The 25,314-nt window shown below is 39.4% G+C and overlaps 1 protein-coding gene across 2 annotated transcripts in view; it reads right to left on the reverse strand.

The window, feature by feature from the left end:
* Window positions 1-328: 328 nt before the first annotated feature.
* The window catches only part of PRIM2 (DNA primase subunit 2), a 301,521-nt gene continuing 276,535 nt past the window's right edge, over window positions 329-25,314 (reverse strand). For both annotated transcript variants that reach the window (XM_066361373.1, XM_066361374.1), the window contains exons 13-14: window positions 11,192-11,260; window positions 329-936 (exon numbers count right to left, since the gene is read on the reverse strand). In XM_066361373.1, the coding sequence (XP_066217470.1) occupies window positions 712-936; window positions 11,192-11,260 (294 nt within the window). In that variant the 3' untranslated portion in view covers window positions 329-711. The remainder of the gene's footprint in view (window positions 937-11,191; window positions 11,261-25,314) is intronic.

A 25,314-nucleotide genomic window follows, 5' to 3' on the forward strand; every position in this document is an offset into this window, starting at 1 on the left:
GTGAACCCGGCCCCAGAGTGAATGGAAACTGATGGCACATAGGAGTTACCATCATTTTAAATAACAAAAACGCTTCTATCTGTTAATTATATAGCTGACCACATAATTCTTTTCTCTTAATTCCCAAGTCACAATTCCTTTCAGTGGAGTTTGCTGCCACTCAAGGGGCCACGGCTCTCCCCGCTGATGTGGAATAGCCAGATAGCCAAGAAAAGAAAAAGTTTAACATCTTCATTGGTATGCCAAAATACCACTTCAAAAATGAAGGTAATGTCTAATCTGGTATGACATAATATGACTCTTGCAATTATACACAGACACACTCATATACATTTTGATATTTATTAACAAAAATGATCCAAAAAAGGGCTGGATCCAAATGACAACAATAAGGGTTAAAGTAAAAGTTTGAAGCTGTATTATTATTCCCAGGGGAGTGTAACCAGTCTAGAAAGCTGTTTTATCTCCTAAAACAGGACTTAAATCACACCATTTAAGTGTTAGATTTCAAGAGAAATTCTTTTGTTTCTCTGTTAAAGTAAAATATGGTGGATGTCTTTGTTTTTACCTGCAAACCTGCTTGAGACATAGATGGATCAGGGTGTGTGTGTGGGGGGGGGTGTGTGTGGGAGGAGTTAAACAGAAAGGTTAAAAAAGAAAAAGTAGGAAGTGAAAGTTAGTGAGGAAAAAGGGTCACAAACTGTCCAAATCTCATTCACTAAAGTAATCTTCCAGGCCCTCCATATCCACTTCCACGGAGGCACTGAGAGAGGCCAGAGCAGAGGGTGCATCCTTGGTCTTCGGGACACTTGGTTTGGGCTGTGGAGTTTCTGGTTGGATGAGTTCCTTCTTGATGTCTTTACCACCAGTTAGAATCCTTTGGCTCTCAACAAAGAATTGATTAGGATGATTCAAAGAAAAGCCGCAATCATCCACCTGCACAGGGAAGTGAATGATATCACATTAACACATAGCTTAAGTATAGATAAAAGGGCTTTAAAAACTGTCCCAGACCTCATTCAAAATCTATTTAATATCTGAAACATGGATCCTAGCAGTTCTCATTCATAACACTCGTCTCATTCAAAGGAAGCTTCAGCAACCACCTTCACATGAATGACTCCTGCATTGATATTTCCAGCCCAACCCTGCACTTAGCTCAGTTTCCTAGCCCTCTAGTTCCATTGCCAATTCCTACTCAACAACCTGGTTGGCTGAAAGGCAGTTCCAAGCAAAATGCCTGACACGCCGTCAGTCAATAAATATTTGTTGTTAAAAAAGAAAGAAGGATCTTTAAACATTTCAGAATCACAGGGAACGAATATAAACACAGACACTGTTTTGACTGGTTCCTGATACCACGCAGGTGTGAGAGCTCACTTACTAAGTCTAGCATAGGTAACCGCATTTAGTATGATACCAACTGAAAAAGCAACCCAATTTAATGTGAGTTTCTTCATTCCAATCTTGGCCTTTCCCTGTTCTTTGTCTAGAAATTCTTTTTCTTTCCCTAATTTTCATTGTGGCTTAATGCAAATATGATCAGGTTCATTGTTTCATGCTATTTCTTTTCTCAAATACTATCACTCAACTTGAAATTAAATTTTAAATTATCACTTCAAATTACTCATTACTCTATGCCTAATTAAATCCTACTCAATGAGCCTTTAAGGGTATCAATAATACTTTTTTTATTTGAAGATTTAGTGAGCACTACTTTTTCTACATTTACATTTTGATTCTACAAAAATATATTCCTTAATAGTAGCTAACAATTATCTAATGCCTATCATCATGTGCCGGACATTAGTCTAAGGGGCATAAACACACACACTCATTTGCACACGCTTATCTACCCAGTTAAATTGAGGATAGTTTATCAATATTTTCCCATTTTTTCAGATGAGGCATCTGTGAAAGGGATGGATTGAGTAACGTGCCCAGTGTCATACACTCACAGGGCTGGAGACGGGATATGAATTAGCAGTATCCATACTCATAACCAGTACGCGCAGCTGCCTTGTTCTTGTGTATTCATTCTCAAAACTTGTAAACCTTTACTAACACGGTGCTTTATGTTGGGGTGTGGCATAGGGCAAGAGAACACAGCGAAGTCTCTCCTGAGTGTGAACCTCACCGCGAGGCACTCTCTTCACATTCAACCCCCGCATCAGACTGAGTGATCACCTGTAACCCAGCCTAATTCCAGTCCCTGCCTTCTGCAGTTGGAGTTGACAACCAAAAGAAAACTATTTTGCTTGAGTTAGTATTTTGTTGGTTTTTGTTATTGTTGTTAGGAGGGTATTTTCACCTCTTATTTTTTATAAACTGAGAAACCATTACACTTCTTTTGTTCATCTCTTATATTTATCAACCTTTTTATGTCTCACACTTTGTACTAAAGTGATTTGCATAAAGTAGATACCTAATAAAGGTATGCTGGGCCCAAAACTAACCAGTGCATGCCAGTCATACATTTAACATATTAATTGCAGACTCCTTATGTCTAAGGCCATGTTATAAGCTAGCAGTTTTTCAGCATACAAGAATGTATTTGACTAAAACTAACTCTAAAGAAATTTCCAGCCTAGTAAGTCATATATCTAAAAACCGCTATTAAGAATGAAGAAGTGATAGGGGTCACAGATAAAGGCCTATTGTACTCCACATTAGAGAGAAATTCTGGCTGTGGAGATCAAGGAAAGCTTTGCGAAGGAAGTGGTATATGAGTTGAGTCTGGAAAGACGGAGAGTGAAAAGCTGATAATGAGGTCAAGGGCAATGAAAACAGCAGGACCACATGAGCAAGGTATTAAAGAGGCGATGTCCCAGGAAAGGAAGTAGTTCAGATGGCCTGGTGTGAAAGGCACAGAAAGGGAAGTTGATAGAAAATGAGGCTGGAAAGACAGGCTGGAGCCAGACCTTGGAGAGCCTTGAAAACCAGGCTTAATCGTCTAGACCTAATTCTGTAGGCAACAGGGAGTCATTAAAAATCCTTAAGAAGGAACATGACGTGATTAGAGCTAGGTATAATCTTATGGTAGATTAAAATTGATTAGCAGGGGGTTAAAGGACTTGCTGTCATGGTCCAGAATGAACCCTCTTAACATGTGGTCCAATAAATAGAAACAAGGTGTTTTCTGGTAACACTTCAGTATCCCAGGATTCTCAGATTCTCTTTAGTCAATTGTCGATACATGCCGGGCCAATAATTTTACTGTAACTCCACTGTATAGCAGATTGATAGTATACAGAATGATTTAAGTTATTATCCAGATCACTAAGTACAAATTTTTATCTGCTACTTTGCTGCTTCATTTCAAAATTGTCCTGAATGTTTTATGCTACATCTATGATTTTTATTAATAGTGAAGTAATCGGTAAACTTATTAGATTCATTTTTATACAATTCATTAAAAACTGGGACATTGAATAAAAAGTTTGCATTTTAGAAAATGTTGCGTGAAAGTAAGTCTATTGCCTGGCACACTTCAATCAGAAGGCTTTATGTTTTATAAAGAGAACATTATATTGGAAAGAACTTGGGGCTCCTGTAAGTAGAACTTCCTCCATGTACAGACAAGGAAACTGGAGCCTAAGAGATTACATCGTTTTATGCAAAGGCACAAAAGTAGTAACTGGTTTTGTCTGAAAGTAAAATTCAGGTCTTTTGACTACAACACTTAGTTGTTCAAAAATTTCTTTTAAGAGGTTTTACACAGAGTCAAATAAATGTATAATCTTATCATAAACATGATTTCTAGACCTAAACTTGGCTACAAAGATTATAAAAGACATAGTGGTGTTATCTCATGCAAAAATAATCTAGCACCATGGTGCTATAATTACATATTGGTGATTTTTGAACATTTTGCTTTAAGTTGTTAGTTTTTCAATGAATCCAGAGAATATGACCCTCTGGATTCAACTGAATATTAGATATCAGTGTGGACAAAAAAATAATGTAATCTTTATAAGTCTCGGTTTCCTCATCAATGGAGTGCAGAGAGTAACAGTAGTTATATGATAGGGTTGCTATGGGGAGAACTCAAGAAAAATGAATATAAAAATAAAGAATTGTTGGTTCCATGTAGTGTGTGTGCATGTGTGTGTGTGTGACAGAGAACGGGACAGATAGAAAGAGAGATGAGAAGCATCAAGTCTTCGTTGCAACACCTTAGTTGTTCCTTGATTGCACTCTCATGTGTGCCTTGTCCAGGGGGCTACAGCAGACCGAATGACCCATCGCTCAAGCCAGCGACCTTGGATTCAAGCTGGTGAGCTTTGCTCAAACAAGATGAGTCCATGCTCAAGCTAGGGACCTTGGGGTTTCAAACCTGGGTCCTCTGAGTCCCAGTTCGATGCTCTATCCACTGTGCCACCGCCTGGTCAGGCCGTTCCATGTATTCTTTATTTTTTTATCATTATGTTTTTATTAAATGAAAGGTAGGGAGACAGAGAGACAAGACTTCTGGATGCACCCTGACAGGGATCCACCTGGCAAGCCCTCTATGGGGCACTGCTCTGCCCATCAAAGGCAGTTGGTCTGTTGCTCAGCAACTGAGCTATTTCAGTGCCTGAGAAAAGGCCATGGTGACATCCTCAGTGCCTAGGGTCAATTTGCTCAAATGAGTCATGGCAGTGAGAGAAGGAATGGGAGGTGGAAGGGGAGAGAAGGGGGGGAGAGAGAGAGGAAGAGAGAGAGAGAGAAAGGAGCAGGAAGAAGGGTAGAGAAGCAGATGGTTGCTTTCCTGTGTGCCCTGACTGAGAATCAAACCTGGGACTTCCACACACCAGGGCCTACATTCTACTGCTGAGCCAAAGGCCAGGGCTGGCTCTATGTATTCTAAATTAAATGTTTAGAAAGACTCAAAAATGCAAGTCACTCAAAAAAAAAAGGGGGCTGAATTCCCAAAAGATAGTAAAAAAAGATTATGTTGCTTTGCATATATCTTTAAGTTTCTTTTCCATTTTGTTTTGCTTTAAGTCACAGAACCTACTGACAACATTGAGGACTTACTATATATGGTTGCTATTCAATTTCCTTTCATGCTGCTCAGAAAAATAAACTTAGTGTTTTGGGGGTGGAAGGGGAGGAGCATAAACCAAACAGAATGAAAATAAAACAACAACAAAAAATTCAGTTTGTTTCCTTCTGGATTTGGAAATACAATTTTCAAAACTTTGCCTGCTGTTGAGTCCTCTGTTTCTTTCATTGCCTTTTTTCTTGTTTGGTTGCTACTGGTGACAAGTTTTTCTTTATGGTTGATGACTTATTACTGTTTTGTACATTTTATAAAGTATTAGGAGAGAGAAATTCTTTAATGCATTTTCATTCTGCCATTTTAGCTGGGAATTATCCCAGAATTATAAAGGATTTGAAACAAGATCTGTATAGTTGGAGTCTGGAAAAAGGAGGTGTGGTGGAGAACTCTGTAGGCTACATTATAAATCTTCAATTTCACCTGAAAAGCCATTTGAAGGTTTTTAAAAAGCAGGCTACTGAAATGATCAGATACCTCTACTTCAAGATCACATAGCAGCTGAGTGGAGGAGAAAGCACGGGCATGTGTTGTAGATGCTGGGAAATGAGGTAGGAAGCTACTGTGGTGATCCGAGTGAGCGATTACGGTGGCTTCTCGCCCAGTGTTCTCTGATATTCATAACAATGACCCTGAGTTATTAAATAGCTTAACTATATATCTTGTTTCAAATTGCAGAAAAATGTGTGATAAATTTAACATGGTGTCTGTAGAACGGTGATCTTCCACCTTTTGATCTCATGGCACACATAAACTAATTACTAAAATTTTGTGGCACACCAAACCATATTTTTAGCCAGTCTGAGAAAAAAAAAATGTAATTTTGATTCATTCACACTGGATGGCTATTGTTGCATTGACTGTTGTCATTTTTTTTTTCTTTTAAATTTTCTGAAGCTGGAAACTGGGAGAGACAGTCAGACAGACTCCTGCATGCACCCAACCGGGATCCACCCGGCACGCCCACCAGGGGCGATGCTCTGCCCACCAGGGGGCGATGCTCTGCCCCTCCGGGGCGTCGCTCTGCTGCGACCAGAGCCACTCTAGCGCCTGGGGCAGAGGCCAAGGAGCCATCCCCAGCGCCCGGGCCATCTTTGCTCCAATGGAGCCTTGGCTGCGGGAGGGGAAGAGAGAGACAGAGAGGAAGGGGGGGGTGGAGAAGCAAATGGGCGCTTCTCCTATGTGCCCTGGCCGGGAATCGAACCTGGGTCCCCTGCACGCCAGGCCGACGCTCTACCGCTGAGAAAACAGGCCAGGGCCGACTGTTGTCATTTTTTATTTGACAATCTAAGGGAAAGAGGTCAGTGCGCCTGACTAAATAGTTTAAGTATTTCATGTTTTAAAAATTCTTACGTTATACCAGTTGAAAATCACTGCTTTAGAGATTTATATGGTTGGAAAAAGAATTATGCTCAGCTGTTTGGGAAATAGGTATCCAGAATGACTCACTGCCCAAAGAGGTCTTTTTCTAAAGAGATCATTTTCTCTTACAGTTCAGATTAATCTACACAAGGCCTAGTGTTGTCGTTTTCATATGGAGTATGCAGAAAGAAAAAAATAATTCCAGCGTAAAACACTGCTCCCTACACATACTGAAGAAAACAGTTTCAAGCCAGCTTTCTGACTTCTCCTGAGTGAGTCTCGCTCAAGCATGTGCTTGGAATCAACACATTTTGCACAAAATAACCTTCACACAAACACAGTCTCATATTTCTACCACAACAAGTGTAGAGTCTGGAGAAACGTAAGCAGTATTTTACCTATGGGATGTTTGGGTTTTAATCAAGAGGTTTTGCAATGACAGTTTATAATGAGGCAGCTGGAATTACCAAAAAAGCCATATGGAACTATCACAGTGCTGCTGTAAATGGTATCAATTAACTACTTTATATTCAGAACTTTCATTAAAGTGAGTGTGAATACAGAGGCCTCAGGAAAGTAAGCACAGGGTTTCTTTTGTGTGTGTGTGTGTAGGGGGGTGTAAGGGGCAGGCAGAATAGCAGAACACTAGCAATAAAAATTCTGTTTTTAAATTAAATTAGAAAAAATAAGAAGTGGAGATGCAACTAAAAATCTATAATGAGACATCCAGCAAACACAAATAGCCTTCTTATTTCACTGATTTGTATGCGGTTTAAGTTAGACTATTTCTGTATGTGGGAGAATTTAGATGCGTGTCTTTTCAATGTCTTTATTAATCTAAGGCAGGGTTTTAAAAATTGACAATAGTGATACTCTTGTAGGAATAATCAATAGGACAGATCCTACAAAAGCAGTTGAGAACTGAAAAAATCCTTACCGTTTAATGCATACATCACAAACTCAATGTTTAAGTCTAACTTTCATCTTATTAAAAAGGAAAGAGCTTGACTAACAAGACCTCAATTTGTGAAAGTTCTGAGGCCTCTAAATTAAAAGGGTCCACAAATAATTAAGAACATAAGCAAAATTAGAATTCTCAGGTTGAGCAAGCAAATGAAGAAAATCAGTCTTCAAGGGAAAGAGTGATATAAAACCGGTGTTGTTAATGTACAGCTGAATTTGGTTTGCTAATATTTTGTTGAGAATTTTTGTATCTGTGTTCATCAGTGATACTGACCTATAACTTTTTTTTTGTAGTGTCTTTCTCTGGTTTTGTTATCAGGGTACTGATGGTCTCATAAAAATCAGTAATATTCCATTGTATATATGTACCACATCTTTTTTATCCAGTCCTCTATAGAGGGACTCTGGTTGTTTCCATGTCTTGGCTACTGTGATGAACATGGGGTTGCGTATGTCTTTGTGTACAAGTGTTTGAGTATTTGGGGTAGATAACCAGTAAAGGGATCGCTAGGTCACATGGTAACTCTAGTCTTAATTTTTTGAGGAACTGCCATACTGTCTTCCATGTGGCTGTACCAGTTTACTTTCCCACCAGCAGTGGATGAGGGTTCCTTTTTCTCCACAGCTTCTCCAGCACTTGTTATTACCTGTCCTGTTGATAACATCCAATCTAACAAGTGTGAGGTGGTAACTCATTGTGTTTTTGATCTGCATTTCTATAATAGCTAATGAAGACAAGTATCTTTTTATGTATCTATTTGTTATGTATGTATATGTCTTCATGAGAAAAGTGTCTGCTCAGGTCCTCTCCCCATTTTTTAATTGGATTGTTTGTTTGTTGTTGAGCTTTGTGAGTTCTTTATATATTTTGGATATCAATCCCTTTCCAGAGCCTGGCCAGGTAGCTGATGATTATGAATATCATCTCCCATTTGGTTAGCTAGTTATCTTTTGTTTTGTTGTCAGTTTCTTTTGCTATGCAGGAGCTTTTTAGTTTAATATATTCCCGTGCATTTATTTTTGCCTTTACTTCCCTTGCCTTTGGGGTCAAATTCATAAGATGTTCTCTATGGACAAGATCCATAAGTTTAGTACCTAGGTTTTCTTCTATGTAATTTATTGTTTTAGATCCTATATTTAGGTCTTTGATACATTTTGAATTAATTTTGGGGTAAATAATAATCATATTTTTAACATTTAGGTATAATAGAATGAGAACTAGACCCCCAACAGACCAGAGTTCTAGCTCCAAATCTCCCATTAACCAGGTTTGGTAGCTCCGGCAAGTCACATAGGACTGCTAGGCCTGTTTTGTTTTAATATAAGCTATGAAGGTTGGATCATGAATCCAGAAAGGAAAAACTAATAATCACAACAGTAGTTCTTACAAATCCAGTACCAGATATTGTAGAAAAGCACAGTCATGGTCAGGCTCATAAGTTCTAATTGAGTTATTCAAACACCTGATGCAAATCCCAAGTTCCATCCCCTATAAGCAGTATAATAAAATACAGGTTGCCTAGCTTCTCTAAGCTCTACTCATAAATGCTGATAAGAACAGTACTGCCCTGGCCGGTTGGCTCAGTGGTAGAGCGTCGGCCTGGCATGCGGGGGACCCGGGTTCGATTCCCGGCCAGGGCACATAGGAGAAGCGCCCATTTGCTTCTCCACCCCCCACCCCCCTCTCCTTCCTCTCTCTCTCTTCCCCTCCCGCAGCCAGGGCTCCATTGGAGCAAGGATGGCCCGGGCACTGGGGATGGCTCCTTGACCTCTGCCCCAGGCACTAGAGTGGCTCTGGTCGTGGCAGAGCGACGCCCCGGAGGGGCAGAGCATCGCCCCCTGGTGGGCAGAGCGTCGCCCCTGGTGGTCGTGCTGGGTGGATCCCGGTCAGGCGCATGCGGGAGTCTGTCTGACTGTCTCTCCCCGTTTCCAGCTTCAGAAAAAAAAAAAAAAAAAAGGTTAAAAAAAAAAAAAAAAAAAAGAACAGTACTTGGCTATAATACTATAGTGTGGATCAAAAGAACTAATGTATCCAAAGTACATTGTGCTATGTCTGGCATGCAGTAAGAGTTCTATAGATGTTGGTTGATACCATCATTGTTGTTGTTGTTACTTTCATCATTAGTGATATTATAGGATATATTTTCCTATAAAATACTTCATCCAAAAAATTCTGCAGGCCTGGCTGGTTGGCTCAGTGGTAGACCATTGGCCAGCTGTGTGGATGTCCTGGGTTCAATTCCCGGTCAGGGTACATAGGAGAAGCACTCATCTGTTTCTCCACCCCTCCCCCTCTCCTTTTTCTCTCTCTCTCTGTCTCTCTCTTCTCCTCCCACAGCCATAACTCAGCTGGAGCAAGTTGGCTCCGGGCATTGAGGATGGCTCCATTGCCTTGCCTCAGGCACTAAAATAAAATAGCTCAGTTGCCAAGCAATGGAGCAATGGCCCCAGATAGGTAGACCATTGCCCCTTAGCGGGCTTGCCAGGTGGATCCCAGTCAGGGTGCATGTGTGAACTTGTCTTTCTGCCTCCCTGCTTCTCATTTAAGAAAAAAATTAATTAATTAAAAATAAAAATTCTGCAGTTATATAACCGCAGTAGAAAAATTTCATGAGAACTAAATTTAAAAACTTAAAAATGATTATAAAACAGCATAACATGGTAGGTAATAATGAATTTAATAAATACATCTTTTGGAGAGGGTGATAAATCCCTTTGTATCCTGAACACCACCAACTCCAAAAAATGCTTGTATGTACTAGTAGAAGAAATGTTTCAAGAGGTACATGGACCTCCAAGTTCATACTTGGATGTCCATCCTAGGTTAGGAAGCCATGATCAGGGTCCGTGGTTCCAGAATGAATGTCAGAGGGCTGAATTTGACCTGCAGATGTGTTGTCAACCTGTACAGGGTGTTAAAACTTGTCAATGTGAATGCCTCTTAAAGGTACTAATTCTTTAGTGAACCACAGTTCCCATTATACTCTCTGGTATTAATCTCAGAAAGCTTCACATTTTGGGGTTATTTGCCTGACCTCTAATAGGCCTCAGAGTTTGTGACCCTTGTCTTACACTTTTCAGAACCTTCTATAGCAGGGCTTCTTGCACTGAGGAGGTTGGCACGAGAGAAACCAAACACATTTCCCTGACTTGCTTGCAGGTAGGAGTCCACCACGTAACCTAGGCTCTGCATATAGAGAAATACAAGACTTGGGTAGCAGATCAGATAAACATGAGGTGGCAACAAGTAAAAGGATCAGATTTTCTGCATGGAAGATGGTCAAAGCCATCTTCTGGGAAACCATGGCCCAAAGTTCTAGATCTACCCCAGAGATGGGCTGAGGCCTATGTGTCAAATCTGGACCAGTATCTGCCATAAGATAAAGTTCTACTGAAACACAGCCATGACTGTTCATTTACGTACTCTCTGTGGCTGCTTCTGTACTATAACGGCAGAGCTGAGCAACTGTGACAGAGACCACAGGGACTGTAAAGCCTCAAATTTTTACAAGGTGGCACTCTGCAGAAAAACTTTACCAACCCTTGGTCTCATCCCTAAACACTGAGTGGTAGGTGACAACGATATTCAAGTAAGGTTTTCTCATGATATAGCTTCTCCTAGTAACAATATTCCTGGTTCTGGAGCATCTAAGCTTAATTCTCAGGCCCTTCTATAAACTGTATAAGCTAACTAGTAATGTGTAATAAATTCCTTTCTGCAGGAAATAGCTGCAGTGTCTTCTATTGCTGTAACGAAAAACCCTAAGGAAACACAGAGTAACAGAAGACAAAAGAATTAGGCTATAAATTTAACATTTTACTTACATTATGTGTCATCTCAAAGTACTTCTGGCAGGCTACCTGGTAATGTGACCCTTTTACTAAATCCAAAATCTAAAATGAATGGAAAAAAGAGAAAGAAGAATTAGAAATTAAGTTTCTTCTAAACCACTGTAGCTCACGGTTGTTGGCCATCTTCATTCCAGACAGGAAGTGCAGTAACTCATGTAGCAGGTTGTACTTCTGTAGCCTGGACACTGATGATTTTGACATTATACAGTACTGTTTAGGTCAGCATTAAACTACAGACGACAAGAGATAGTAAGTGATCTTTCTGACCTACTAACTGTGAATTTCAGTAGGTTTACCTAACAACAAGATGAAAAGAGATCCTAGTATTATGACTTTGACAGTTACTGTCAGAACATCTATTGCAACATCTCTTCTGTAATTGTAGATATAAATCTGGTCATCTAAATGGTTGGTGCATGAAGCAATCAAGTATACTCTTTAGATTTTTATTTTCCACATTACCAGTTTATACAGATACAGTATAAAATACAGCTGTGTGCCCATCAGGAAAATGTAATGGAAACCTTTCGGATGAATATCTATGGAGAGGAGATGCTTTTACCTTCAATCAGATTTGTCCTTTTTGGAAACGAAGTTATTTCTAGTAAAGCTCAGCAGAATATAAGAGTGAATAGTGTATTCTGGACACCTATTAGAAACATCACCCTATCTTTTGTAAATACAATTTCCTTTCCAATTCTACTTTGTGTAATCTCTTCAGAGTGGTACAAACTGTCACTCTTATCAACAGAGTGCAATGCCAGTTGAAATCTGTAAAGTTTCCTCACTTCCCGCACCAAATAAATATGTATATTTGGCCATTTTATTAAATGCAATAATACGCTAGAATTAAGAGACAGCCTCAAATGAAGGGAAATATCATTTGGGAGAAATGTAAATTTTGAGACCTTTTTAAAAGGCTGACAAAAAGAAATGCACATGAAGTCTCAAATTCTTGCTCTTCATTATTGAATATCGCTTACATCTTTTGACATAACAAATTACAGTTGCAGAATGGGCATCGTACAATACTGACAAGAGTGTGCCTAAAAATTGTTTTCCTCTGATTATCTTAGAGATTACATTTCTGAATTTCAGGTCATCTTGTAATTAAATCCTATACGAAAAACCTGTATGTCAATGCCAACCAGTCACAGCACCCAGGATCCTGCCTGGTTGCCTATCTGACCTATCCACTTTTATAAATTATTAGAGCAAAAGTAAAAAATAAATCACTTAAAATGAATAACTATAATTATTTTAATTTTATTTATTTATTTTTAGATAGAGGGAAGAGAGAGAAAGAGGGGGTAGAAGTGAGAAGCATCAACTCATAGTAGTTATTTCCCATTTGTGCCTTGACCAGGCAAGCCCAGGGATTCGAACCAGTGACCTCAGCATTCCAGGTCGGCACTTTATCCACTGCGCCACCACAGGTCAGGCCGACTATAAATTTTTTTTAAGTGCAAAACTTCACAAAGTTTTCCCAGAAATTCTAATATTCTGAGCTCGTATTTGCCAATGTTTTTACACATAGATCATTTAAATTGTGTTGAGATTAACATACAAGTGATTGTTGGCAAACATCAATGATACCAATCCAGGGAGGGGCAAATGTAGGTTTACAGTTGATTGTATCATATATACAAGAATAAACTCTGTGTTTGACATACTCACAACTGTAAACGTACTTTTGCCTATACCTGCATAGGAATATCTGTGAATTATAATTTTGGAGAAGCAAAGATATAACAACGTAAAGTTAAGTTTAAATGATATCACAAGTTACCTGAAAAGGACTTCACAGAAATAAGCAAAATGCTTAATTGTGTGGTACATATACTTTTATATAAATACAAAACAATGAATCCAACATCTTATTCTATACATGTGTATGTATGTATATATAAAATAAAACTTAGAAATTTAAGTATCTTCCTCACAAAATAAATATGCAACTTAATACACATAAAATCTAATATATATTAGAAAGCATGCTATATATAGTTGGGTAATATACAAATATGTAAAAAAAAGTATTAAGAAAAATTGAGCCTGATCAGGCGGTGGCACAGGAGATAGAGCGTCCGACTAGAACACGGAGGACCCAGGTTCAAGACCCTGAGGTCGCCAGCTTGAGCGCAGGCTCATCTGGTTTGAGCAAAGCACACCAGCTTGAGTACAAGGTCGCTGGCTCGAGCAAGGGGTCACTCGGTCTGCTGAAGTCTCCCGGTCAAGGCACATATGAGAAAGCAATCAATGAGCAACTAAGGTGCCTCAACAAAGAATTGATGCTTCTCATCTCTCTCCCTTCCTGTCTGTCTGCCCCTATCTGTCCCTCTCTCTGACTCTCTCTGTCTCTGTCACACACAAAAAAGAATAATTGACATATAATCTAAGTTTAAATGATACCACAAGTTACTTGAAGAGAAAAGGACTTCATAGAATAAGCAAAATGCTCAACTGTGTGGTACATATTTACTTTTATATAAAAACAAAACAGTGAATCCAACATCTTAATTCTATATGTGTGTATGTATATATAAAATAAAACATAAATTTAAATATCTTCCTCACAAAGTATAGTATGTAACTTATACACATAAAATCTACTATGTATTGGAAAGCATGCTATAAAGAAATACTTAAAATATTAAAAATATGTAGTTGGGTAATATACAAACGTGTAAAAAAGTTATTAAGAAAAATTGATATATAAGCCATAGAATGTGAGAAAAGCAGGTTTATATATCTTGAAACTTAGGTTCCATCAAAAAGTTAATCATATAACAATTCCCCCACTCCACTCCCAGATTAGGCTCTTCATTAACAAAAATATCATTTACTTTTCTTCTTTTTATATGATCTTTTCAGGAAGAATGTTTACTTGAAATTTTCTTGCAAATCCACAAATAAATCATTTAACCATCTATCCTTAGACAACTTTACTGGATCATGTCACAGCATATTTGAGGGGATAAAAGTTCCTGTGTAATGTAAAGGTATAATGGGAAAAGAACACTAAATGTTTTTTTATGGGCTAGAAAAGCCATTTAAAGAAAAGACATTAATTTAGGCCTAGGGAGCAGAGTTAGGAAAGAAGACTAAGTAATGAAAATATGGGGACAATAAATGAGCTAGTTAGAGAAATCCAAGTGAAGGACTGCTTTGAGGTCATCAAGTATTAGCTTTATTTTAGAAATGAAGAAATAAGTCCTCTTAAAAATAGGGGTGTCTGTCCAGTGAGGGTCATTTACTATGTACAGAAAAAATACTGAAAAATCATATGCGACTTAATGATCCTGTTTTCCTTAAGAGGAATAAAAAATACATGTTTTAAAATTAAGATAGAAAATGTGCAACATTACTAAAAATAAAATCCGGCTATTACAAATATATACCTTAATTTCACATTATGATGTACATTATAGAGATATAGGAAAAGAAAGGAAGGGAAAGAGAAGCGTCATATGGACCAATGAATAAAGTTTGGCTTTTCCTGAGTGAAATGGGGAGCTACTGCAATGTTCTAAGCACAGTAGTGGCAGTAACAGGAATATTCTTCCTTCGGTGTTCACAACAGACCATAGGTTAGAGGAAACTGGGAGCTGATTACAAACACCCAGAGAATAGGGCTCTGGCCGGTTGGCTCAGTGGTAGAGTGTTGTCCTGGCATGCAGGAGTCCCGGGTTCGATTCCCGGCCAGGGCACACAGGAGAAGTGCCCATCCACTCCTCCCCCTCTCCTTCCTCTGTCTCTCTCTTCCCCTCCCGCAGCCAAGGCTCTATTGGAGCAAAGTTGACCCGGGCACTGAGGATGGCTCCATAGCCTCTGACTCAGGCGCTAGAATGGCTCTGGTTGCAAAAGAGCAACGCCCCAGATGGGCAGAGCATCGCCCCCTGGTGGGCATGCCGGGTGGATCCCGGTCGGGCGCATGCAGGAGTCTGTCTGACTGCCTCCCCGTTTCCAACTTCAGAAAATACAAAAAACAAACAAACAAACAAACAAAAAAAACCCAGAGAATAGATGAGAGAGATTAGGATCAGGATAGTAATCATCATGGTGGTGAGAAGTGGTTAGATTTAGAGATGGAAGCATTTCCTACCTAATAACCATCAAATGTTTTTGAAAACTAGCTGTTCTGCACAAAATTTCTCCACAGGAACCTGATCCTCAATGTTTTGGAATAAGGCATTACCTGTGATTTAACCCCTCCCCTCCCGGACTGATTTCCTAAATAAAACTAACTAGTTTTAAAACTTAGTAAAATACCACATATAAGTAACAAACTATCATGTAAAATACCAAAAACACCATGTACTTACTGGTCACTAAGCAATATGATTAACAGCTATTTTTTAAGCAGTAATATTTGAGTCTGACACACCTTAGTGTCACCAGCATTTTAGATGAACAACTCTTCTGCTGACGTCAGATTTTTCACGTGATTCTGATGCTCTGTCGTTTGTTCATGACATGCAACTTGAGACTTTTTTAGCACCTTATTTTCTGATATAAACATCCCAGACAAACACTAAGTGGGTTATTTTTTGTTTATTCATAATTCAAGTAACCTTTTTTATTTACTTTTTTAAGACTTTATTCATTTTAGAGAGAGAGAGAGAAGGGGGAGGAGCAGGAAGCATCAACTCTCATATGTGCCTTGACCAGGCAAGCCCAGGGTTTCTGGCAACCTCAGCATTTCCAGGTCGACACTTTATCCACTGCGCCACCACAGGTCAGGCCTCAAGTAACCTTTTCTAAAGTGCTAAATTTTAACAGAAGAGTCCAAGTCCCAGAACGGTATACAGACAGGCTGACTCATAGCCAGACTACTTTGAACCTGAGAAAGATTAGGATTTAACGAAGAGTGGTGTGCTTGTCTTTGAAACTGAAAATTTTCTTTCATGTTTTCTCAAGAATGAAGACATATTGGATGTGGTAATATTTTACAATGTGCTAATTTTTAACATACCTACCTAATATATATATATATATATATATATATATATATATATATATATATATATATTTTTTTTTTTTTTTTTTTTTTTTTTTTTTTTTAATATGCTCATGAGAGGTACAGGGAGTTAGTTCATAACGTGCTTGTTTATGTATTTTATGTTAGAATCCTATATTAAATATAACATTAAACTACTTTTACAGTGCTTTTTGACCCTGTTAGTTGCCTGTTCAGCTTGCGACGGGCCAGACCTCCATCCTCACAAACTGCCTTTGCCCTTCTTAAGGGATAGTTCCCCAGGCTGGAGTGCAGCCAGCAGAGACTGGCCAGAGTGAGGGTCAGACATAAAGTGGGTGGGAGAAACCCATACTAGATGGACGTGGAAACTCTGTGAGGGGAAGAAATGCAAGGAGACAAAAGGAAACAACCAGGAAGATGAAAGAACCGAGCGAAAGAAAAACGTGCAAAGTCAGAGAAACAAATAGGTGAATGAAAGGGAGTCCACAGCCTGCTATTCACGTGGCTTGTGAACACCAAGGTGCAAACCACAGCTCGCTGAGCACAGCACGGACTCCCCAGTGTCCACGCTCCGTTCTAGGAGTTCCCGTGTACATAGTGTAAATACCCTGGAACAGTCCTCGGAGGAGGGAACCAAATCAAATGCCAGTTCCGATGCCTGGGCTAGAAGTCTCCTAATTCCGTTTAAAAATATTTAATCAAATAATTTGAACAATCATCTCAAATAAAGGCATATTTAAAACACAAGCTTATTATTTAAAGAAAATATTTCTATGAAGCCCTAAGAATATTGCTCAAATGGCAATTTGACCTTTGGTTTTTAATGCCAATATTTCCAGAATGAAGTATAAAAATGTCAAGCATGACAATCCATTTATTGTTGTAATCTAGTTCATCAGTAATCAAAAGGCCAAGGAAAATTAAGAGTAGTGATAGTAAACTACTATATTTTGGTAATTCATATCCTTTAACTTTTTCTCTATTTTTAACTATTCTTTTGATCAGCTGACCAGAGTTTGCCAAAAAGAATACTCGACCTGTTGTTTTTTTTTAACACTGCAGTTTATAATTTTTATAAGAAAAATGTTCATCAGATTTGTATTTGCTAAGTTTGGTTACAGCATTAATTATACTCATCTATTTCCTCCTCAAGGAAAATTAGAATTTGGTTCTGAATTCTAACAGAGTGGCTAACCCAGGGATCGTCGCAGTGGAAAAACAAAGAATAAGGTGATATTTTCCTCATTTGGTTGGTAAAACTTCATAGTCAGCTGATGAACACGTGATACAACACACTGGTGGGGAACGCTGTGTTTATGCACACACATATAAAACAGAAATACAGACTGCATTTTATGACGTTGAGCCACACTTCCTTCTCCCTTCCCAACCTCTAATATTCCCTGCCATCTGCAAACTCCTCGCTGCCTTGTGCTGCAGTGCCTGCCAGCGCGGCCCAGACAACTATCTGGCAGCGGAATGCAGGCACCTGCCAGTCCTTGGCTTCGGTGCCTGGGGTGCTGTAAGCTAGCTACGCTACACTCACCAATCAGAAACGCTAGCTACGCTACACTCACCAATCAGAAACGCTAGCTACGCTACACTCACCAATCAGAAACGCTAGCTACGCTACACTCGCCAATCAGAAACGCCGTTAGTCTGTCTCTAATTCAAGGTCATATTCTGCCCTATTTAAAAGTGATAGTAAGCGTGTTTCTTTCTAAAATGCACAGCCTTTCAAATGCAGACTGTGCTGATTTTTTTCCACTTCATTTCTAACCTTCCTTATTTCAAAGATGGGAGAAGACGTGAAAGGGAGGCAGAGTCTGGAACACTGTGAAACACATGACTTTGCTTCTGTTTCTCACACTCAGCATGGTGTGTCCTGCACCACCTTACAGCTCTGCTCTGACCTTCACTTACTGGCGGATCGGGGGCGGGGTTCCCTCTCTTGAGAATAAACTTTCACTTGCCTCAAACACTGTATGCCAAGAACTTTTCTGACTCATTCTTCATTGTCTGTAAATGTAGTTATCTGACTGAATCGATTCTACCTCCAAATGTCTTTAAAACCTCTTTTCCTCTCCACTGTTCAGACTCTCATCCTTCTCTTTATCATCACAGATCTTCTAGATTTAGCCTTTCCTTATTGAAGACAGCTTCCAAACAGCCACAATAGTAAGTAACTTCTCTAAACCCCTCGCCCCATGGAGGCGGCGCAGACTTCACCGTTCAAACAGCCACCCTGCTCAGGCCACGGTCGCCCTCTGGCCCCTCCGCCCCGCCGGGCGCAGGGGTCCTTACACCCAGGCCAGCTTCTCCCAGTCTCCTCAGCTCACATAATCAGAGTGATGGGTTTTCTAGTCTAATGCATTGTCTGGTTTCTTCTAATCCAGAATTATCTGGATTTCTTTACGGCAAGACTAATTGGGGTAGTAGTTCTCAACTAATTTGTCCCCAGAACCTGTTTTCATCGATGTCTCAGGACTGGGGTTCCTCAGAACACACCCTGAAACTTGAGGTGAGCCTCCAAGCAGGTACCTGTGAGGCTCACATTCCCCAGGTCTTGTTCTTTCCCGTATCCTGTCTAGACTTCTCTCACACTTAACACCTGTTGATTGTCTGTCTCCCCCCCCCCCCCCCCCCCCGCCCCCAGGAATATCAGCTCCATGAAGACAGGGGTCTTGTTAGTTTTGTTCATCACTGTATTATTCCCCATGTCTGTGACAGTAACTGGAATACAGTCACTATGCAATTACTGTTTGTTGATGTTGAATGAATACTGTTCGTTTTGTGTGATGTCTCACTTCCCTCCACTGGAGAAACCTCTACTCAACACTCGAACTCAAGTCCAATATCACTTCCTACACGACACATTCCCTGATGCCAGACCCCCACCCCCAGCAAATCTTTCTCCTCTGAATCTATAACTAGGACATAGAATATATTTTATGAAAGCTCTTATCAAGCCTTATTCTAGTTAATTATGCCTTTTTTATTCCACTAGGTTAAAAGTTCTAAAACAATTTCTTTATCATCTTTCTACTTCCAGATCTGAATGCACTGCAAACCCAGTGACGTGTCGAGTGCTCAGTAAATGTTTATTGAGCGATAAAGTAAATGTCTTTTCTCACCAGAGCAGCTTCTGTTTCACTCAGTCTCGGACCACTTTTACCAGAACCTCTGCAATTAGACAGTTGCTTTTCATCCCCACTCCTCTTTTTCTGATGTAGCATCGCAAGGGAAAAAATCACTAGTTTACATTAGTTCTTCCCCAAGGCTTTTAGGGGCCTCACAGCACAGACGCGGAAGGGACCGGCCCTAGCTGACACCGGCAGTGTGTGTGTGGGGCCACAGCCCTCGCTGACAGCGCCGTCCTAAGGGCACAGGCAGCATTCCAGCCCCTGTGCCCGGTGCTCACGGCACTACACCCTGTGGTAAAGACAAAGCCTGGGATGCGCAACCTCCCCACCCCCCCCCATGCCCCTCCCCCCCACACGGCCGTGGAGCCCAGTAGAGGCAGCCGGGACCCCGCAGACAGTAGGTACAGCACGGCCAGCAGCCTCTGGTTACAGGGCAGCAGCACCAGGAACTCACAGGCCCAGAACCTCATAGCTGATGCTGCCCTGAGACCAAGGTGACCCAGTCAAAGGGGGGACACCCACCTCCTCCGGGCACAGGGCGCATTTCCACAGCCGGGACAACACCTCCGCACGGATACCCTAACATCCAGCAGGGCAGGTGGAGGAAACAAAACCTTGCCCCACAGCATCATCTACTGGAAAACACAAGAAACACCTCTACTTTTCAACCTGCTAAACTGTCAGCACCAAAACTGTACCTACAAAAGATTTCGATTCCTCAACTGCCCGAACGCTCCATCGAGGACCACGAATAACCGAGGTCACAAGGTATCTCAGAAAGAAAATGAAGTCTCCAGAAAACAAAGACATTGAACACTGTGATTTAAATGACAGAGAATTCAAGATTGCAATTCTAAAAAAACTAAATGAGATACAAGAAAACTCAGAAAAGCAGTTCAATGATCTCGGGAATAAAATCAATGAACAGAAAGAGTATTTACCAAAGAGAATGAAGTTATAAGAGAAACAAACAAAAAAAAAACCAAAACAAATTGTAGAGCTTAAAAGCTCAATAAATGAGATGAAGAATGAATTAGAGAGCTTAGGAAATAGAGCAGACCATATGGAAGAATTAGTGATCCTAAAGATAGAAATCTGGAAATGACTCAGGTGGAAGAACAATACAATATCAATGGGTAGGTACATCAGAAGAACACAGGGAGAAGGGAACAGAGCTTATGCAAACAAATAATGAGAACATTCCAAACCTATGGAAAGAGACCCTTAAATCCAAGAAGCTAACAGAATACCTAATTATCTCAAGGCAAAGAAACCCTCTCTAAGACTTATTATATTAAAACTGTCAAAAGTTAATGACAAAAATTTCTCAAGGCAGTCAGGGAAAAGAGGACTGTAAACTATATATACTGTTTAAAAGTCCTATTCGATTATCATTGGTATGTTAGCAGAAACCATATAGGCTTAGTTAGTACAATCAGATATTCAAATATTGAAAGAGAGAAACCAGCCAAGGATAATATATTGGTCTCAGAGGGGTTTTTGTGAACTTGACCCAAAAGGGAATGAAAAGCAAAAATAAATGAATGGGACCATGCCAAACTAAAAAACTTCTGCATAGCAAAAGAAACCATCAGGAAAAAAAAAAGCAACTAACCAAGTAGAAGATACTTATAAATGATACCCCCCAAAGGGGCTAATATCCAAATTAAATAAATACTCATGCAACTCAACAACAACAAAAAAATCCAATTAAAAAATGGGCACAGGACCTGAACACGTTTCCCAAGAAAACACACAGATGGACAGCAGATACATAAAAGAAGATTGTTCAACTTCATTAGCTATTAGGGAAAGGCAAATCAAAACCACAATGAGATACCACTCCACACCTGTAAGAATGGTTATCGTCAAGAGACAAGAACTAACTAGTGTTGGAGAGGATGTAGAGAGAAGGGAACCTTATCACACTGCTTATGGGAATGTAAATTTGTGTAGCCTCTATGAAAATAATATGGAGGTTCCTTGAAAAATTAATAGAGCTATATAATATTGCCCAGAAGTCCCTCCTTTGGGTATCTCTCCCTCAAATTTGAAAATATTCATAAAGATATATGCACCTATATGTTCACTGCAGCATTATTCACAACAGCCCAGGACATGGAAACAACCTAAGTGTCTTTCAGTGATGACGGGATAAAGATGTGGTACATCTATACAATAGAATAGTACTCAGCCATGAAAAAAATAAAACATTTCCATTTGTGAAAACAGGAATGGATCTTGAGAGCACCATGTTAAGTGAAATAAATCAGACAGAAAATGACACGAACCGTATGATTTCATTCATGTAGGATATAAAACAAAAAGCAACAAACAAAACTAACTCATGACACAGTCAACAGTAGGGTGGTTACCAGAGGGGAAGGAGGGTGAATGAAGAAAGTAAAAGGCATCAAACATATGGTGACAAAGACCAGATGCTGGGTGGTGAGCAGGCAATGCAATGTACAGACAACTGTACTACAGAGCTGTGCACGTGAAACTTATTGACCAATGTTACCTCAATAAATGTATCAATAATTCAGAAAAAAGGGGGGCTTGATAGGTTTCTCTAGTCATATCTGAGGACAGTTCAGAGAATGAAAATATTCTGTCTATTTAACTTGAACCCTAATGTAGAACTCTACCATTGCTATATGTAATTTTACACAGAGGTAAACATACTAATACATGCAAACAGAGAGCCGCCTCTGCCAGTACCTCTCAGTGAAAGCTTCTGTTAACTGACTGAGTTCATCATTCATTCACTCACTCACTCCATTCATTCAGCCCGCATTCACTAAGCTCTTATAATGGACTTCTATAATGAACTGCAGACGCTATGGTTAGGGACTGGATTTATAGAAATAAAAGATACCATTATGCTCTCAGGGAGGATAAGGCCACAATCACAATCTGGGAGGTAGGGCAGACAGACAAGAAAATGAACACTACAGAACAGGTGATGAGTGACCTATCACAAGCGGGGGAAAGCGAAGAGAATTGCTCAGTAGAAGCTGCCAAGGGGAATCAGTTGATGGTAACTCTACCAAGTAGTCTGAAATGGCTTACAGCTAAGCAGACTAAGAATCTGAGACACTTGCCTTATGAAACAAGGTCACTTATTTAATTTTCTGGATACTTACATCTGCTTCTCCAAAAGAAATGAGGGGAGGGGAAAAATACTCTGTAAAACTGATCATGAAATAAAACTAAACTAGGAGATAATTTTATGTCTGTAAGTAGTCAGACTAAATTTTACTATAGGTATCCTAAGTTTGTACTGTCGTGTGTTACTGAATGACTAGTATGCTACTGATATCTACATCCTCCAGAGATATCTGTGATTTCTCAGATAATGAATAATAAAATAATTATAGAAAGACACAACTGTAAACAGAGTACTAAATTTCCTGATAAGGAAGAGTAGTTTGGCAGTTTAATGCAAGTAAACTATATATATTAGGGTTAGCTAACAATGGCATATGTTATTTGATTTTGAAAGGTAATTTTTATTTGAACCACCTTGAACAATATTAAATAATCTTCAAGAGATCATATATCGTCAGCCTAGAAAAAGAGAAGCACATACACAGAAATGTGTGATAGGACCAAAAATACAGCACATCCTCCTGAACCAGCTCCACCCTTTCCCTAACGCAGCGAAGATTTACCAAGAACAATGTACACATTTTCAACTCCCAACTCTAAGAAAAGCAAGCTAAGTGCAGCAAAGCACTGTTCTTATAAATCAAAAGAGATGCTCCTGGAGATGAAATAGATAGAAAAGCTGCTCTTAAAAGCAGTTACTGTTCATAAAGTAATGGACAGACTGAATACCATCATCTACTGATAAGTACCCTCACCTAAGAGGAAAATATATAGTTCTAGGTAGTTCAGATTTATATGAACATGGAATAAGGAGTCATTGAGATTTATCTTTGCCATAAAATCTTCCTGACATAGTGGTACTTTTAAGTCTTTTAAACTATTTTGAAAGAATTCTTCATTAAAAGTACCAGTTTTAGATTTAATATGTTCACTAACTTCTTGAGAAGTTTTGGACTGTGAAAATGAAAGGTTAAGCAACCTCTCAAAAAGTATAAAGAGCATACTTTATTTTCATATTTCATGGTTTTAATATCAATAGTAAGTTTTCTTGAAAGCACCAATTGATTTGTTTTTAAATGTTCGTTAATGGTTATGCCGAGTCAAAGTTATAAACCACATTTCCTCCCTCTGTAAAAATGAAAAAAAAAACTAAAATAAGAAATAAAAGAGTTTCAAAAATGTTAGTGCAAAAATATATATATTTGTAAATAATGTACCATTTCAGTAAAAAAAAACTGAAAAAATAGTAGCTTTATACTTATTTATAGCTCAACATGTAAAAGTAAGTATTGGTTGTAAGAGGTCAAATACAACTGTATGCTAGCAGCAAACATTAAAATATATGGAAACAGAATCTAATCACTCTAACTCAATAGTCCCAAGTAACTGTTTCCAGCAATGCTCATTGAGAAAAATGAGTGACATCTATAATTTTAGATATTTCTATATGAATAATTAAAAAGGTAAAGAGAAACAGATAGATTTAATTTTAATAATTTCAGTTATTAAATCAAGTGATTTAATCAAGTGATTTAAATCAATGTTGTCATAACATGTTATCAATATAAAAATCATTGCTGAAATATTTTACAATGTTCATTTTCTATGCTAATTCTTTAAAACCTGGCATCTATTTTATACTCACGGCAAGTGGTGTGCTGGAGCTGACTCAGACTGCTTGTGAGAGTGGACTGTGCATATCTCTTCCCGAGTCAGGGTGTGTAACATCACACTGATAGTTTGACACAGTGGAGTATTCACATCATAGAAATCAGCAAGTGACGTAAATCAGAGGTTTTTCCCCTCAGAAAGCTGGTTACCAACACATCACTGCCTTCAGCCCACCTCAGTTTGGACCAGCCCCACTTCTCATCCTACAGAGTCAGCGCAGGTAGGTAGGTAGTGGTACTACATAGAAGAGCACAGACCAGGCACACAGACAGTCGGACTCCAGAGTTAGCAATTCGTAATGTTCAAAATGTACTCCTGTTTTCTAGAAAATATTATAAAGCATGCAAAGAAACAAGAAAGTAGGGCCTCTTCACAGGAGAAATGAATACAAACTGTCCTGCAGGAAAAACAGACACTGGACTTACTAGACAAATGCTTTAATTTTTAGTGAGAGTGATATAGGAAGGGAGAGAGAGAGGGAGGAGAAAGAGGAGAAGCATCACTCATAGTTGTGTCACCTTAGTTGTTCATTGATTGCTTCTCAAAGGTGCCTTGGGGAAGGGGGGCTCGAGCCAAGCCAGTGACCCCTTGCTTAAGCCAGAGACCTTGGGATACTGTCAATGATCCCTTGCTCAAGCCAGTGGCCCCGCACTCAAGCTGGCAAACTCATGCCCAAACCAACAAGCCCAAGCCTGTATTTAAGCCGACAACGTCAGGATTTCCGAATTGGAGGACCTCAGTGTTCCAGGTTGACGCTCTATCCACTGTGCCACCACCAGTCAAACACTTTTAATCAACTATTTTAAACATGCTTAGAAAATAGATAAAAAGCTAAAAGAAACCATAAAAAATGGTGTTAACAAATAGAAAATAGAAATAAAGAGAATGAAACTATAAAAAGGAAACCGAAATTCAGCAGCTGAAAATTCTAACTAAAAGGAAAAATGAAAAAGCCAATTTCAGTAGGCAGTGAAAAAAGAATGAGCAGACAGACAGGGCGAACAGCACGTGACCATCAGGGTGGGGACCGCAGTGATGCACCGACAAGCCGAAGACGGCAGCAAGCCACCAGAAGCCAGGAGAGGGGCGGACACATTCTCCCTCGAGCCCACAGAGGACACCAACACACCAACGTTTGGATTTCAGATTTTTAGCCTCAAGCACTGGGAAAGAATTATTTTTAAGGCCCC

This window comes from Saccopteryx leptura, chromosome 1, assembly GCF_036850995.1.
Source record: "Saccopteryx leptura isolate mSacLep1 chromosome 1, mSacLep1_pri_phased_curated, whole genome shotgun sequence".
Classification (NCBI taxonomy): Eukaryota; Metazoa; Chordata; class Mammalia; order Chiroptera; family Emballonuridae; genus Saccopteryx; species Saccopteryx leptura.